This window comes from Ceratotherium simum, chromosome 6 (genome assembly GCF_057802395.1).
Source record: "Ceratotherium simum simum isolate JZ-2026a chromosome 6, ASM5780239v1, whole genome shotgun sequence".
NCBI lineage: Eukaryota > Metazoa > Chordata > Mammalia > Perissodactyla > Rhinocerotidae > Ceratotherium > Ceratotherium simum.
This window is the reverse complement of record NC_141905.1, coordinates 90057039-90072226: the sequence shown is the minus strand read 5'-3', so window position 1 is coordinate 90072226 and position 15188 is coordinate 90057039. Positions and strand designations below refer to the sequence as shown.

Genomic DNA, 15188 nt, shown 5'->3' with positions numbered 1-15188 from the left:
CAGAGGGAACCTTGCCCACATCTGGGCTCCTCCTCCTCCTGGCTGCCCACAACCCTGTGCCCGCTCAGGACTGCACCTCCCCCGGTCTGACATGTCTCAGCAATGTCCCAGACTACTGTCTGAGAACCCTATAGGACCCCATGGCTCCCAGCCAGGCCTGGGCCACAGGAGGCCCCATCCCAAAACGTGCCCTGCTGGCCTCTGGCTGGTACCAAGTTCCACAGGAAGGGCTGCCTCCTAATAGGACTGACTTTCTGCTGACTCCCAACATGGCTCTCCTGTAAGAGGCAAGTGCGTCTGAGAAGGGCACCACAGGACGCCTCAGATACCTGGGCAGGACACTGTGCTCACACTGCTCTTTAGACTCCCGGGGAACTAGGACAGAAGTGAAAGGCACCATCAGAAGAGCAGATAAGGTGCAGGACTCAACAGTGTCCACAGGCCAGCCGCGGAGCTGGGCAGTGCCACCTCCCAGGCAGCCCCACTCCTGAGGCTCTCCTGGCCCCCAGGGCCATCGCCTTGAGGGAGGGCAGGGCCCCGCATCCATCCCGGGTCCTGCTGCCAGCGCTGGGCCCACACAGCAGGTGTGCAGGAAATACCCTCTGAACAAATGATGAAGAAATACCAGCACTTTGGAGCAGCCAACTGTGAAACTGTCACCAAACTCAGAGTATCAAGGCCTCCCGCAGGCCTCAGTGAAAAAGAGAATCCACCTGTTCAAGCCCGTTGAAGAGAAGTTACTAACACCTTGCTCTGCCCGGAAATACTGAACTGCTCCAAACTTCAGGTTCTTTCTTTCTAGTACTTCTCAACTGCAAAGAAGTAAGAGGCAGAAATATAAAAATGTGGGAAGCAGAGGAAACAGTGGGAGGACTGAGGCAGCAAACCATAGACTCTCGTTGGTTTTAAATGTAATAAAGCGGAAGGCAGCCTCCCATGAGTGTTCCCAGAACATCACGGCTGTAACGGGGTCGAGGTCCAGCCCAGAGGCAAACTGTGTCACACGAGAGGCCATGACTCAGCCGTGCTGGTATCTCGGGGCGTCTCGGGTGCACACCTGCAGGGTCCCTCACCTGAGTGGGTGTGGGGCGTGGTGCTTCAGGTGACCCAGAGGGTGTGTGAACCTCAACCGACCCTGCTTCTCAAGCCTGGTTCCCGAGTGCAGCCCCCACCACAGCGCCTGGGGGCTGCCCACCCTGCGCCTCACCCACGTGCCTGCCCGAGGACCTGTGTTTCTAATCAGCTGCTGGTGAGGAACAAGCCCCCGTAACAGGAGCGGCAGTGCTGAGCCTCCCTGTCACATCTTGATGAAACACTTAATTTGGAAAAAATTAAAACGAAAGTGAGCGTGGCAGAGGCCACGCTGAGAGCCCTGCCCCTCAGAGAGTGGTTGGGGGTGGTTGGTGTGTAGGCCGCCTGCCCCAAAGCCCGATCTGCGTTCACCGAGGCTGACTCAGTGCACAGCGGCTGGACTTCTGGGACACCCGTCATCCACCCTCTTCTCGGGGACCCGACTGCTGTTAACTCAGCCTAACAGCCTCTCAGGAAAATTTGTAGAAATTTTCTTTGGTTTCCACAAAATTTCTATTAATTGTTTTTACAGGTAGAAACCCTTTTAAAAAGCCACACCGGGCCGGCTCCGTGGCTTAGCGGTTAAGTGCGCGCGCTCTGATGCTGGCGGCCCGGGTTTGGATCCCGGCCGCGCCCCAAGGCACCACTTCTCCGACCAGCGCGAGGCCGAGTCCCACGTACAGCAACTAGAAGGATGTGAACCTATGACATACAGCTATCTGCTGGGGCTTTGGGGGGAAAAAAATGAATAAATAAAATCTTTAAAAAAAATAAAAAATAAAAAAAAATAAATAAAAAGCCACACCATGCCAATTAGCAGAATCTGATTTTCCAAAAGAGGTGCTTACATGGGATTTTAAAGTTCAATAACTTAATAGGCAGCTTAACTGATATTAACCACCAACAAAGAAATTTGGTCTTTTTCAGTTCAGTTTATTTTTAGGTATACCTTTGCCGAGAAACATGTTTTCTGCGTTAGTACTCAATCTGTCAAGTGGTGAGAGGCAATGTCATTCTGGCATTACGTGCTGTAGTGGGTTGAGAAGTGTCCCCCAAAATTCATGTCCACTCAGACCACAGTATGTAACCTTATTTTGAAATAGGGTCTTTGCAGATGTAGTTAATTAAGGATCTTGAGATGAGATCGTCCTGGATTCAGGGTGGGCCCGAAGTCCAATGACTGGTGTCCTCATGAGAGAAAAGTGAGGACAGAGAGGCGGGGAAGAGTCCACGTGAGAACGGAGGCAGAGATTGGGGTCCTGCAGCCACAAGCCAAGGAACACCTGGGGCTACCAGGAACTACAAGAGGCAGGAAGGAGCCTCCTCAAGAGCCTCAAGAGGGAGCACAGCCCTGCCCACACCCTGATTTTGGACTTCTAGATTCCAGAACTATCGTTTCAGCCGCCCAGTCTGTGGTCATTGTTCCGGCAGCCCCAGGACACTACACACGTGGTAACATTGAACACAGTGCAGGAAGGTTCCAGCTGCACAGGGTATGTCTTCAACGTTCATTTAAGAACACACAAAATTAATTATAATTTCTGCACCTGTCTAAGACTGACGGAGAAACGTAACGACGTGGAGGTGACATAAGGGGCATCAGGGCCAAGCAGCTGGTCTGCCCATCATGGGGCAGGGGTCCAGGGATGTCACACGCTGTGCTGGGCATCAGTTTCCTCCCAGCCGTCAGTGGGGAAATCTCAAGAACTATTGGATCTTATTTTGAAAAAAGCAAGGACTCCTGTGCCTACCTTCCCCAATTAAATCCCTTTCCTATGAGACCCAGATGCTCAGCCTCGGTGCTGCCTCTCAGCTTCCTGAGTCCATGACCATCTCTCACTCATCTACCTGAGTCATGACTGTCCCGTGCTCTCATCTTCCTGAGTCCACGACCGTCCCCAGCTCTCAGCTTCCGGAGTCCATGACCGTCCCTCACTCATCTTCCTGAGTCCATGACCATTCCGTGCTCTCATCTTCTGGGGTCCATGACCATCCCTCACTCATCTTCCTGAGTCCATGACCATCCCGTGCTCTCATCTTCCTGATTCCGTGACCATCCCATGCTCTCATCTTCCTGAGTCCATGACCGTCTGTGCTCTTGTCTTCCTGAGTCCATAACCATCCCTCATTCATCTTCCTGAGTCCATGACCGTCCCGTGCTCTTATCTTCCGGGGTCCATGACCGTCCCTCACTCATCTTGCTGAGTCCGTGACCATCCCATGCTCTCGTCTTCCTGAGTCTGGGACCATCCTGTGCTCTCAGCTTCCTGAGTCCATGACCGTCCTGTGCTCTCATCTTCCTGAGTCCATGACTGTCCCTCACTCATCTTCCTGAGTCTGTGACCTTCCCATGCTCTCGTCTTCTTGAGTCCATGACCACCCTGTACTCTCGTCTTCCTGAGTTTATGACTGTCCGTGCTCTTGTCTTCCTGAGTCCGTGACCATCCCATGCTCTCATCTTCCTGAGTCCGTGACCATCCCATGCTCTCATCTTCTTGAGTCCATGACCATCCCATGCTCTCGTCTTCCGGTGTCCATGACCATCCCAAGCTCTCAGCTTCCTGAGTCCATGACCATCCCAAGCTCTCAGCTTCCTGAGTCCATGACTGTCCTTACTCATCTTCCTGAGTCCACGACCATCCCGTGCTCTCATCTTCCTGAGTCCATGACTGTCCTTACTCATCTTCCTGAGTCCACGACCATCCCGTGCTCTCGTCTTCCTGAGTCCATGACCATCCCATACTCTCGTCTTCCTCATCTCATCTTCCTCATTTCATCTCATCTTATACTCTCGTCCCTCACTAATCTTCCTGAGTCCATGACCACCCTGAACTGTGCTCTCAGCTTCCTGTGCTCCATGGAATTTTCATTAACAGGTGATGACTGCATTGATGATACCCCTGAGGGAGAAATGGTCTTTAATTCCAGAGCTAAAGTCCTCATTTGACCAAATGGTCCTAAAAAAAACTATATTAAAAATCGTATTTCCTAGTTTGGAATAAAAGTCATTTCTCATAGGTTTGCTTTACTTACATAGTAAATTGTGCAGAAATGTAATTAAAGTTGTTATCTGTTGACTGAACAGCTATCTATCTATAGGTCTTAGGGAACCACATGGACATGAAAATCCTCCAAACATTAATGCACGCATCTTAGACACATTTGTTTACTTATGGAGCAAATAATTTGATTAAAAACTGGAGAATTTCCTCCCATTCTTTGAAGGTGCCAGATTAACAGCACCAGACGATGACACCCTGGGTTTCTCAAGTGTGCAGGAGCCATGAGCCAGAATCTAACAGGCGGGCGAACAGCCGCTGTCAGGGGCAGTGTCCCAGTGACAGAGGTGTCGGTGCGCCAGATGCCTGAAAGAGGCAGTCGTGGGGTGAGGCTCGCTGCTCCTGGAACCCACTGGGCTAGAGCACGGGTTCCACTGGCTTTCCAGGTGTGGGGGAGCGGTGCTTTGGTGGCATTTAGGTCCACTTAGATATGCTGACAAATTCCAGTGACTCACACCAGAGGCTGTCTGGAGACCAAACAGAAGCCCTGGTACTGCCTCTGGGTCTGAGAGTGAAGCGTCCACATCCCCAGTGATGAGGCCCCTCCTGGAGCTGAGCATGGATGTGGAGGCCCATGTGTCCCTGCTGGCACCAGAGCCTCTGACAGAAGCAGCCGTGGACATCTCCGCGCTGTCAAGCCTGACACCTACAACCAGGTACCACTGGGAAAAACTGTTGCTTAAAAACAAGTGCAGCTGGTACCGGGGCTGCAATGCAACACTCCTCTTACAGAACCTTCTCTGACCTTCTGAGGCCACCCTGCACACACCATCCACGCTGGGAGACCTCAGTCTCTCCGCTTATGTGCCCAGGGGGTCCCCACTCCCTGCCTAACTTGCAGCAGGCGGCCTGCCTTAGGCTCAGCCCTCGAGTCCCCAGGACCCATAACTGCCTATGGACCCTCTGGGCCTCCCAACACCACTAACACAGGGGTTCCCAGCAAAGTCGTCAACAAGGGTTTAGAAGATGACACATAAAAATGCTTAATCTAGGGCATATTGATAATTTATTGTTTATTAATTGACCTCCTCAGGGGAAGGGACCACAGAAATGCATAAATTTATGATTTTTACTAGCGTTTCAAACTGATGCTCTGCACCTGACTTCACACACACCCGTCTGAGAGAAGAGCAGACAACAGAGCGGGAGGCACACCTGCTCACCCCCTCTCAGCTTCAGAAGTGCATGCGGCCCTGACCCTCCTGTGTCCTCTCTGCCAGCGGTGGGTCTGCCACCAACTGCCCCTGGAGGGCAGGACACCAGAGTCGTGGGGCCAGGAGCAACGAGGTTGATGGAAGACGAGGGTGGGAAGGCTAGGGCAGGATCCTGCTGGGGTCCAGGAGAGGCAGGCCTACGTGCGCAGGTCTGTTTCATCTAAAAATCAGCTATTTGTGGGAATTATATACTAAAAACAGCACTTCAAATAATTCCAAATCTGAGTCAGTTCATTTCGATATGAAAGTAATCAAGAATGAAGATCCCCTTTATCTTCCTGAAGGAAGAGGAGGAGAAAGCCGGCAGAACCTCCTAAACTGAGGTAGCCCATCAAATATTGATACTGATTGATGCTGGGACTTTCCAGGCTATTGACAGCTTGGAGATTCTTGAAGCTCGTTAGTGACTTTCAGAAAAATGTGTCAGCTCTTGGGAGAACTTATTGCCAATTGACAAAACAGTCTCTTCAGCATGAGATGATTAGAATTCATTTACTCCTTTGGAGTTCGATTTTCAAAGTCACACATGCAGGTTGCTTTGGAAAAAAGATCTCATGCTGTTATTAATGAAGGAAATGTGCTCAAGCTCTGGCCTCAGGTGACCGACCCTCCTTCCCCCAACAGCACACAGAAGTGTGGGGGCTGCTCACACCTGTCTCAGCTCCAGTGCGCCCACCTCTGCCCCTCCTTGGTCTCTGCCTCCCTTTCACCTAGGATCAAGGATGTGAGGCTGTGTATCCTTTACTGTCAGTGCTGACGTCCAAGGACAGGTGAGGCCAGGGCACTGTCAAGCTTCCCACTCTGGGAGTAAATGCTCACAGGTCCCCATCCCGGAACACAGAAGGACTGAGCAGCCCAGCTGTGGGCAGTGCCTCCCTCACCGCGTCCAGGGCCCACAGGAGGTGGTATCAGAAAGTTCATCGAGATCCAGCCAGCACTGCCCCGCCTGCGGCAATCACCGTGTGGTAGGAGCCTCTCTCTTTAGGAAACAGGACGGATCCTCGAGCGGATGGATCAGGAGGAAGGGCGCTGGGTAAACACGTTTGGGGAGCAGAGGAGACTGAATTACTCGATAAACGAATGCCTGCAGCATATTTCACTGATGCGCTGAGTCACCCCAAAGCCCCTCAACGCCCTCCTCCCTGTGAGCACAGGGCTGTCCACAGTCACGCCCACCCTCAGACGCAGGTCCACGTCTTCTTGCGCTCCCTCTCAGTAAGAAAACCCGCGACTGCCCAGACGAGTCGGCCTACCTGCCCAGTGACCCAGGTGCCCTGGCAGCAGTCCCACTCGGCCAGGAGCCACTGTGAGACCTGCGGCCCCGCTGCGCCTCACGCCCTCCACGGGCCACCTGCCCAGCTCAGCATGTACCACGGAAACACAGAACCACGCCTGTGTGCCTCAAGCCCGGGGGCAACTCAGAACACACACCCCGGACAATTCAACCTGAGTCGGGGCAGCTGCCCTTTTTGGTGATATTTGTTCTGTTGAGGAAGAAAAGGCCACTTCTGAAACTTCTCTGACCTTTTCCTAACATGCAATCTGCTGGGCAGCTCCCGATTGATCAGCTCTGGTCTTTCGAGGGCTCTGTACTTTTCTGCGGGCCGTCAAGTCTGAAGGAGACCCTCAGGGGGGTGGAACGGCTGGTCCGTGCACAGCGACTCGCTGGTCCCAAGTACCGGCCAGAAGTGACCTGTGCTCAGAGGCTCAAGATCTCATAAGACGTGACTCTTCAACCCCCAGTGGCTAAAGATAACAGAGGAGGCCTCAGCAAGGGCACCTGGCCTCTGTGGCCTCTGTGGTCTGGCTCTGTGTCCCAAACAGTGTCAGACACAGGCAGATTTCAATAAGTTGGGCACTGCTCCCGGGTTCTCTAAAGGGCGCAGAGCCTGGGGGATCCTGGATCCTGATATCTGATTGATTAGCTCTCCAACCTCAAAATGTGGGAAGAAAACCCAGCAGCACTAAACGAAGGACTTTATGGTCCCCAGTGACCATACAGGGTCTGAAGCCCTCTCCTCCCACGCCCAGCGGCTGCCTCCCCTCGACGTGTAGGTGAGTGTGCTGTCCGCAGACAGGGAACACGTCCACACATTCACACACGTGTGTTTATGAGGCCTCGCTTGGCGAGGTCCCGTCAGCCTAATTAAATTATATTAAAAAAAGAGGATTTCAATAGAACATTACTCTTTACTGTCAACTAAAGGGAGATATGGGATGATCAACCACCTGCCCGGTCTGTCTTTAAGAAATAATTTTCCACTGAAGACGGAAGATTAATGTGTGATGGTGTCTGTACCCGAGCCTACCAACGGGAAGATGATAACCTGGAGGACTACCATCTCTTCATACTTCTGCTGCCACAGCAGCTGCCACATGCGTACCACCCAGGCTGTGCCAAGTGCTGGACCAAGGCCTTGGAAGGCTTACCCACCTCCCTCCCACCACCCAGGCCTGGACGAGAACCGCGCACCTCCCCATGCAGGTGCGGGCGGAGGGTGGTGGGTGGTGGTGGGTTTGCCTCCCCTTGCTGCTGCCGGGAGAGCTGACATTCGGCTGCTGCCTGACAGCCACACGAGCAGGAGAATGGCTGGAGCAGCGCAAGCCCTCCCACCACCGTCCCAGAACTTTGGGGCCCAGGCCAGAACTGCTGGCAGAGGAGCTTGTCACGGAGAAGCCGGCCCCTGTGCGTGGGCTACAGGCCGAGCTTCTTGGCCCAGGAGGTGATGCTCCGAGGTCACACAGCTGGGACTGGGCACGGCTGTGCTGAGCCCGGCATCCACCCTCGATGCCCACGCAGCTAGTCTCGGGCTGAGCTTTCTCACAGGCACTCGTTACTCAGGGAGGCGTCACTCCAGGGGCCCTGGAGGTGCAGCCAGGAGACACACGCCTCCACGTTCCCAAAGATTGAACAACAACAGCCATTTATTAAAAGAAACAGAAAAACTAGTTTGCAGACATGTACAATGAGGGAAAAATAGCTGAAATACAGTTGATTAGGAGCCGGCCTTCTCATCAGGCAATCTCCCCTTAGCAGGTGTGGAAGCTACTTTCTTTTTCTTTTTCTTTTTCTTTTTTGTGAGGAAGATCAGCCCTGGGCTAACATCTGCCAATCCTCCTCTTTCTGCTGAGGAAGACCGGCCCTGGGCTAACAGCCATGCCCATCTTCCTCTACTTTATATGGGACGCCACCACAGCATGGCTTGCCAAGCGGTGCGTCGGTGCACGCCCAGGATCTGAATCAGCGAACCCCGGGCCGCCGCAGTGGAGCGCGCGCACTTAACCACTTGCGCCACCAGCCCCCTCTTTTTCTGTTTTAACAGTTGACAGTAGAACCGTCACGGCAGAATATTACGTGTCTGGGTAGCAACGGCTCACTGAGGAACGCTAGAAGTCTGAGGGACTCAAATTCTTCTCTAATTCAAGACACAGCCCCCGATTTTGACAGGAAAACATTTTTTCCTTATTAGGAGTTTTTGCCTTAAACACAACCTGGGGGATGACTACCCTGGACCTGCCTGTAAGCAAAGCCCTGCTCCCACTGCTTCTCCGGACACAACTGAGCCCACGTGAGGTGCCGGCAAGGCCGAAGCCAGCGTGCCTACCTCCACCACAGACTTGGAATCCAGTCGGAAGTTGAAATCGCCAAAGACAAAGTAGGACACCTTCTCGAATCGCTGGTCGATGATTCTGAGAGGAGAGAAGGACACAGGTTACTGACGGGCTGAGGCGACCACCGCCACACGCGGCCACCGGCAGCTCCCCATCCACGTGCTTTCGGCCGTCTCCACTGAAGGCAGACTTTGCCCCTAAAACTCAGCACCATGACCCAGCCAACACACAGCCACCAGACAGTACGCGGCTCTCTCAACACCAACACGCATGTGCTGCCAACATGTCCTCCTGACGGGGCCAGGGTGGTGTTAGAACCACACGTGGTGGATACTCCAGGCTGCATCAGCAAGGAAAGGCTTCCCGGGAAAACCCAGGACTCAGAGAACCGGCCGGGGGCTGACCGGTGGTGTGCATGGGGTGGGGAGAGCGCCGGTGGCAGGTGCCCACGCTGCCTCCGCCTGGCCTTGGACGGTCCTCCAGGCTGGAGGCACGCTTGCACTTGTTCTGGAACTGTTTATGTACCATCCCCACTTGGATGTGCAATGTTACGAAGTAACAGCAGCTGCGTCTTTTCTTTTTTAAATTGTTTCCACACATTTTAAATCAATCACCATCTGTTTCACAACGATTTTTCAACTAAAAATGCCCCCGTGGAAACGTCTGACAGAGGATGTCAGTGGCCCCCTTCTGGAGACTTCTTCCCTTATCACAAGAAGGCCACGGGAACTGCTCACACCGCAGACCTCCACCGTCCACCACGCGGCGGCAGCACGGCCAGCGCCCTGCTGCTGAGCGCAAAGTGGCAGTGGCCTGAGACGGAAAGCGGAACGCAGCCCCTGATGCGACCATCAGCGGAACGGAGCTCGTCGTCTGGACAGAGGAAAGGAGAGTGCAGCGGCCAGGGTTCCCATTCTTCTGCCCAGCTCTGGCTTCATTAATACACCTGCTGGGACAGACCCGTAGGGGGCGTGGGACTGAGGGCGCCCTTCAAACAGACTGTGTCCTGAGACGGACTTTAAGATCTAATTGTCATTGGGCAAACGCCAGGGACAATGTCGTAACCAGACTAACTCAGAAACTTCTAGTTGGAGACCAAGAAAGCTGTGTGTCATCACCCAGCCCCACCCCCTCTCAGCGCAGGTGCAGGCTGTGGGCCAGCCTGGCAGCTGGTCACGGCCTTTTCCAACTTGACTTGTTAGCTTGAGAAATAGAAGCAACGACGGAGGCACAGTCTCCTCTTCTGTGTTTCAGGTGTTACAAGGGGTGGTGCTGCCTCTGGTCCTGCAGGGCACTCCTCGAGGCACCCCGGCCACGCCGCCCCTGCGGGCAGAGCGACGAGGGTCACAGCAGGCAGCACACGCAAGGCTCCGGCTTCCGTACAGTGTCAGGTGCACGCAGGGCAGGGGGCGGACCTGCCCACGGTCTGTTCAACTGGCCTGTCTGAGGGAAGAGTCCGTCGTTGCTTTAATTCGCGTGCCCCCATTACGAGACAGGTTGGAATCTGCATCTCTCTGTTTCTTCTTGTGCCGAGTCTGTTTCTCTTTTCAGTTCTGTGCCTTTTTCTTTTTGAATTCTAGGAGTTTCCCTGTAAATTGTGATATTTTCCTTTGTCTGCAACAGACATGGCAGACATTCTTATCAGTGGCCTTTTCATTTTATTTATGGTGTCTTTTGTCACACGCAGAAGTTTTAATTTTCATGCAATCAAGTGTATCAGTTTTCCCTTCACGGCTGTTGGTGTCTTCTCCAGAAGGCCTTCCCAGCCCCAATTCATGAACAGGGTCCCTTTATTCATCTTTAAGGGAGAGTGTTTATGTAGCCTTTAATCCATCAGAATTACAGTGTGAAGTAGGGATCTAAGTTTATTGATTTTCCCAGTGGTCAATTGATCTGTACCATTTGTTAAACATTCATCCTCTTCCTACTGAGTTCCTACAGCACAAAATTCCCCAAACTACATGGGTCTTTTTAGACTCTCTATTCTTTTCTGCAGATCTTTTATCTATTCCTGTATGCTGTTAATCAATACGACTTTATCTAGGGAAGCCCTTCTTGTTGACAATTCTTTTAAAATTCATCTCAGCTATTTTCACATTTATCTTGCATATTAATTGCTGTATCATCTTGCTAAATGCCATGAAAAGTCTTCTTTTCCTTTTTAATTGGAATCATCCTCAATTTATACATTAACTTGAAGAGAAAGGATATATTTTAACAGATGGTTATTAATAGTGCAGATGAGGGCCGGCCCCGTGGCTTAGTGGTTAGGTGCTCGCGCTCCGATGCTGGCGGCCTGGGTTTGGATCCCGGGCGCGCACTGACGCACCGCTTCTCCGGCCATGCTGAGGCCACGTCCCACATACAGCAACTAGAAGGATGTGCAACTATGACATACAACTATCTACTGGGGCTTTGGGGGAACAATAAATAAATAAAATTATAAAAAAAAAAAATAGTGCAGATGACCAGTAATTTCATTTATTTGTTTTAAAATTAAATCTTTCTGTAGAGGAAATACTGCTCAGGAATGAAAACACGAAGGGCGCTGGCAGGGATGCCCACCTGACTCAGCCCCATGGACTCACCAGTGCACCCAGGACTAGCCACCCACCCCTCCTCCCCTTCCGCCTGCCCGCACTAGCAGGGGAGGGGACAGGACCCTGCCCTCACGGGACTCAATCTGGCAGAAGGAAGCTATCTGAGCTATCTTCAGAAAAATAAGTATTTTTCTGCTGTTAAACATCTTTAGAAGAAAAAAAAAAACACCTCAGAGAAGCTGTGTGGGCTCCTAGAAAGGTCAATAGGACTGTCTACTCATCAGGACCCTCAAGACATGGGCTTCGTGGTCCCCCGTCTCATGCACGATGGGGGTCCGGATCCTCCGTGGCCCCCTGTGTCACACACGCCGGGGGTCCAACTCCTGTGCACAAAGCCCCAGTAGGAAACAAGAAGATAGTGATGTGCTCTGCTTTCACAAGCTGCTTCTGCTGGTGTCGGTGAACAGGAAGGTTGATTTAAATGTTTAACGCACAACTGCAGAAACAAGGACACATTTCTGAGAGGTGTGGCAGGAGGGCGTGTACAAGTCACAGACGTGGAAAGTCCATTTCTTCCCAAGCATTCTTCCTCTATTCCCCAAGCTTCAGGAGACTAACCTCAGTGGATGAGGGCTGAGGGGCTGTACGAAAGGTGGGAAGTGAGTTAACACATGCCCATCAATTCCCAGCTATTTCCTGAGCCTAACACTTACACTAAATCCCAGCTTTAGAGAACTCGACCTGCTCTCGTACAATACGTTGCAAACCACCCCCGAGCTCTGCGCTGGAACAAGCCAGCGCCTGAGGCTGGGGGACCACGGGCGGGAAGGACGTCAGATCCAAGCCTGGGGTTCACAGGTCCCTAACAACAACCAAGAGCGAGTTTACAAGACACTGCAGCGACTCCGGCGTGGTCCCACACTCAAGTGCTTCCACGAGAGCGAGCGCTGTGGCCACCGATGTCTTTATCTGGTGAACATATCAAGCTGAACTGTCCTCACTTTTGACGGAAAGGAAACGGAAGCCTACAAAGAAATGTAAACCACCAACACCCTAAGTGTAAATTAAGGAAGCGAACGACTATGTAGCTAATTAAATGGTAAAACCCATTTTGAGGTAAATTCCTTTTTAAAAGGACTAACAACTTTCAGATCTACTATCTGACTGAATAAACTTTAAAAAGCTCTAGAGTGTTCAGAGAAAGTGCTACCTTCTTGAGGGTCCCTTTGGGACCAGGCCTCTCCTCCCACCCCTCCTCACGCCAGGCAAGGCCACTCCTGGGACGCCTGGCCCGGCCTCCTTCCTGGTGACAGACAGGCGGGCCCTGACAACTGGTGGAGCCGTTTCACCGGCACGTCTAGAATCTTGTAATACTATCATTAAAAACCTAAACTTTATCATATTTCCACGCCCTGTTCTTTTTGATATAATGGCCCAAGCCCATTAATAACAACAACCATCTTGAAAGGTCACGCAGCAAGCGTCAAGATGAAGGGGCTGTCACGGGCAGAGCAATCGCCTGAGTGCCAGGCCGCTGCCCTCACCGCACGCACTTTTAATTTCAATATAGTGCCATTTGGACCAGGAGAAAAAAAGAGTTGTTTTAAAATTAATTACCTTGTCAGGAGCTATTATGATTAAAAAGTAGGCCCACATCCATATCATGTGCCTAATTCGAAAAGAGAATTACAAGAAGAGCCATAAAAATCAATTTTTTAGGCCTTGAAAATGGAGTCTCTTTCTGTTTTGACAGGCGATTTCATTATGTGACAACCACACTGGCAGAGGCACTGACACTGGCTGCGTCACAGGCCCTCGCGGTGAGGAAGGGGCCATGCACTCAGGTCTCGGGAACAGCCGAGCCCCACGACGCTGCAGGTTAGACACCACGTCCCCTGAAACGACTCACAGGCTAAGCATTCAGAAATCTCCACACTTTTCACAGAGCATCGGACAGCGTGGCGTGCACGGTCCTGCTGGGCGGGACCACCCCGGACATGCTCAGGACAGGTCTCCCGCCCCGAGAAGCTGTGTGGTTCAGACAGCACACGAGACGTGGGTCGTGCCTCTGCTGTAACTCGAACACGCGAGTTGTTCCTTTTTTTCTTCCTTGTCTATTTTTTAACTACTGAACATAGTGGAGTTTGTACAATTAGGAATCCACTAACGTCGGTTTTTATTTCTCAGATCTGGTAGAGACCACATTCTCTCATCAAACAATTTTAAATAGCAAAAACATCGACAACAGAAAATTACTAAAACTAGGCAGAATATTTTAGAGTTCTTTAAAAATTTCCCTTAATCTTAAAACATCTACTTGAATGGCTCATTATAGATATATTTAAGCAGTTTCAAATAAACTGACTGATTTATTTTCACCTTCCTAGAAATGGACGGACTGTTTTTTCACAACTTCACTTTTCACTCGACCCCAGCCGGTGCTGGGCGCAGGCTGGCTCTGCCCTTGTGGGGCCGGCAGGCCCCAGGTGGACCATCACTCCTGCTGTGACACCTGCCGGCACGAGGGATTAGGACAGTTTGTCTGAGATGCACCTGAGGCAGCGACAGAAGAAAGGACCACGTGCAAAGGCAAACAGAAAAAATCAGTTCACAGGACCTGAGCCAGCATCAGGGTTAGCACAAAACAAGAGAATGTCCCTTTGGCATTAAGTCCCAACAACGAGCGCACCCGAGGGGACTCAGTGACCAGCTGACCGCCAGCAATGCACACCAGCGCCTGGGCATCTCCCAGGCCTAACGCCGCCAAGTTCCCTGACTTCTCCAGCCAGCACCTTCCAGCAGCTGCCCTCAAGCTGGGGACGTCCCCAGGCCCCAGCATACACATCTGTCAGCCGGGAGGGCCAAGAGGTGCCCACCATGCCCACCACCACACCTGAGTGCCAAGCCAAGGAGCTCCCCAATCACAGGAGATGCACGAACCCACAGCCACTTGCATGGGAGAGGCCCAGAGAAGTCACAGTCCAATACGGCAATGGCCTCGATGGAGCAGAACACGGAGAGAATTGGGCCAGAGGAAGTTCCAGTTGGTGAGGCATTAATTACAAAAGTCCACTCTTTCCCATTACCTTCCCCAATGTCAACTGTTCGACGTTTCTGAAATGGCCCCTCTTGTCCTAGCCAGTCAGGCCTGAACTCAGGTGTTGGAACGAGCCCATGAGGCGCCGCAAGGCCCTGAACTGTGTCCCTAAAATTCTCACACTGAAGCCTCGACCTGCACATGACTGCACTGGTGATGGGGGCAGTAAGGAGGTAAGGTTAAATGGGGTCCTGAGGGTGGGCCCTGATCCCACAGAGCAAGTGCCCTCATAAGGAGAGACACCAGAACACTCTCCACCACGTGAGGACATAGTGAGAAGCCAGGAAGCGGGCCCTCACCAGAACCCAACCACACCGGCACCCTCTCCTTGGACCTCAAGCCTCTGGACCCATGAAGTGAGTGTGAGCAGTTTCACCTCAAGGTCTGTGAAGCCTTGTACGGCACTGCACTGACTGAGAGCCCCAGCCTGCCAGGGCCGCTCCCTCTCTGGCCTGGGCCTCAGTTTCCTCCTCTGTGCACCGTGATGCTCTCCAGCCCTCGAGGCTGCTCCTTTCGGTGGGAGACCGGGAGTGGGTGGGTTTCAGGCCCCAGTCACCATGGTGGTACTTCTCAATTGTTAAGTCACTGCTGTCAA

The 15188-nt window shown here is 52.3% G+C and overlaps 1 protein-coding gene across 2 annotated transcripts in view; it reads right to left on the bottom strand.

Moving 5' to 3' along the window:
* The window catches only part of INPP5A (inositol polyphosphate-5-phosphatase A), a 240056-nt gene that overhangs the window by 42478 nt on the left and 182390 nt on the right, over positions 1-15188 (bottom strand). For both annotated transcript variants that reach the window (XM_087432894.1, XM_004438857.3), the window contains exon 9: positions 8950-9034. In XM_087432894.1, the coding sequence (XP_087289020.1) occupies positions 8950-9034 (85 nt within the window). The remainder of the gene's footprint in view (positions 1-8949; positions 9035-15188) is intronic.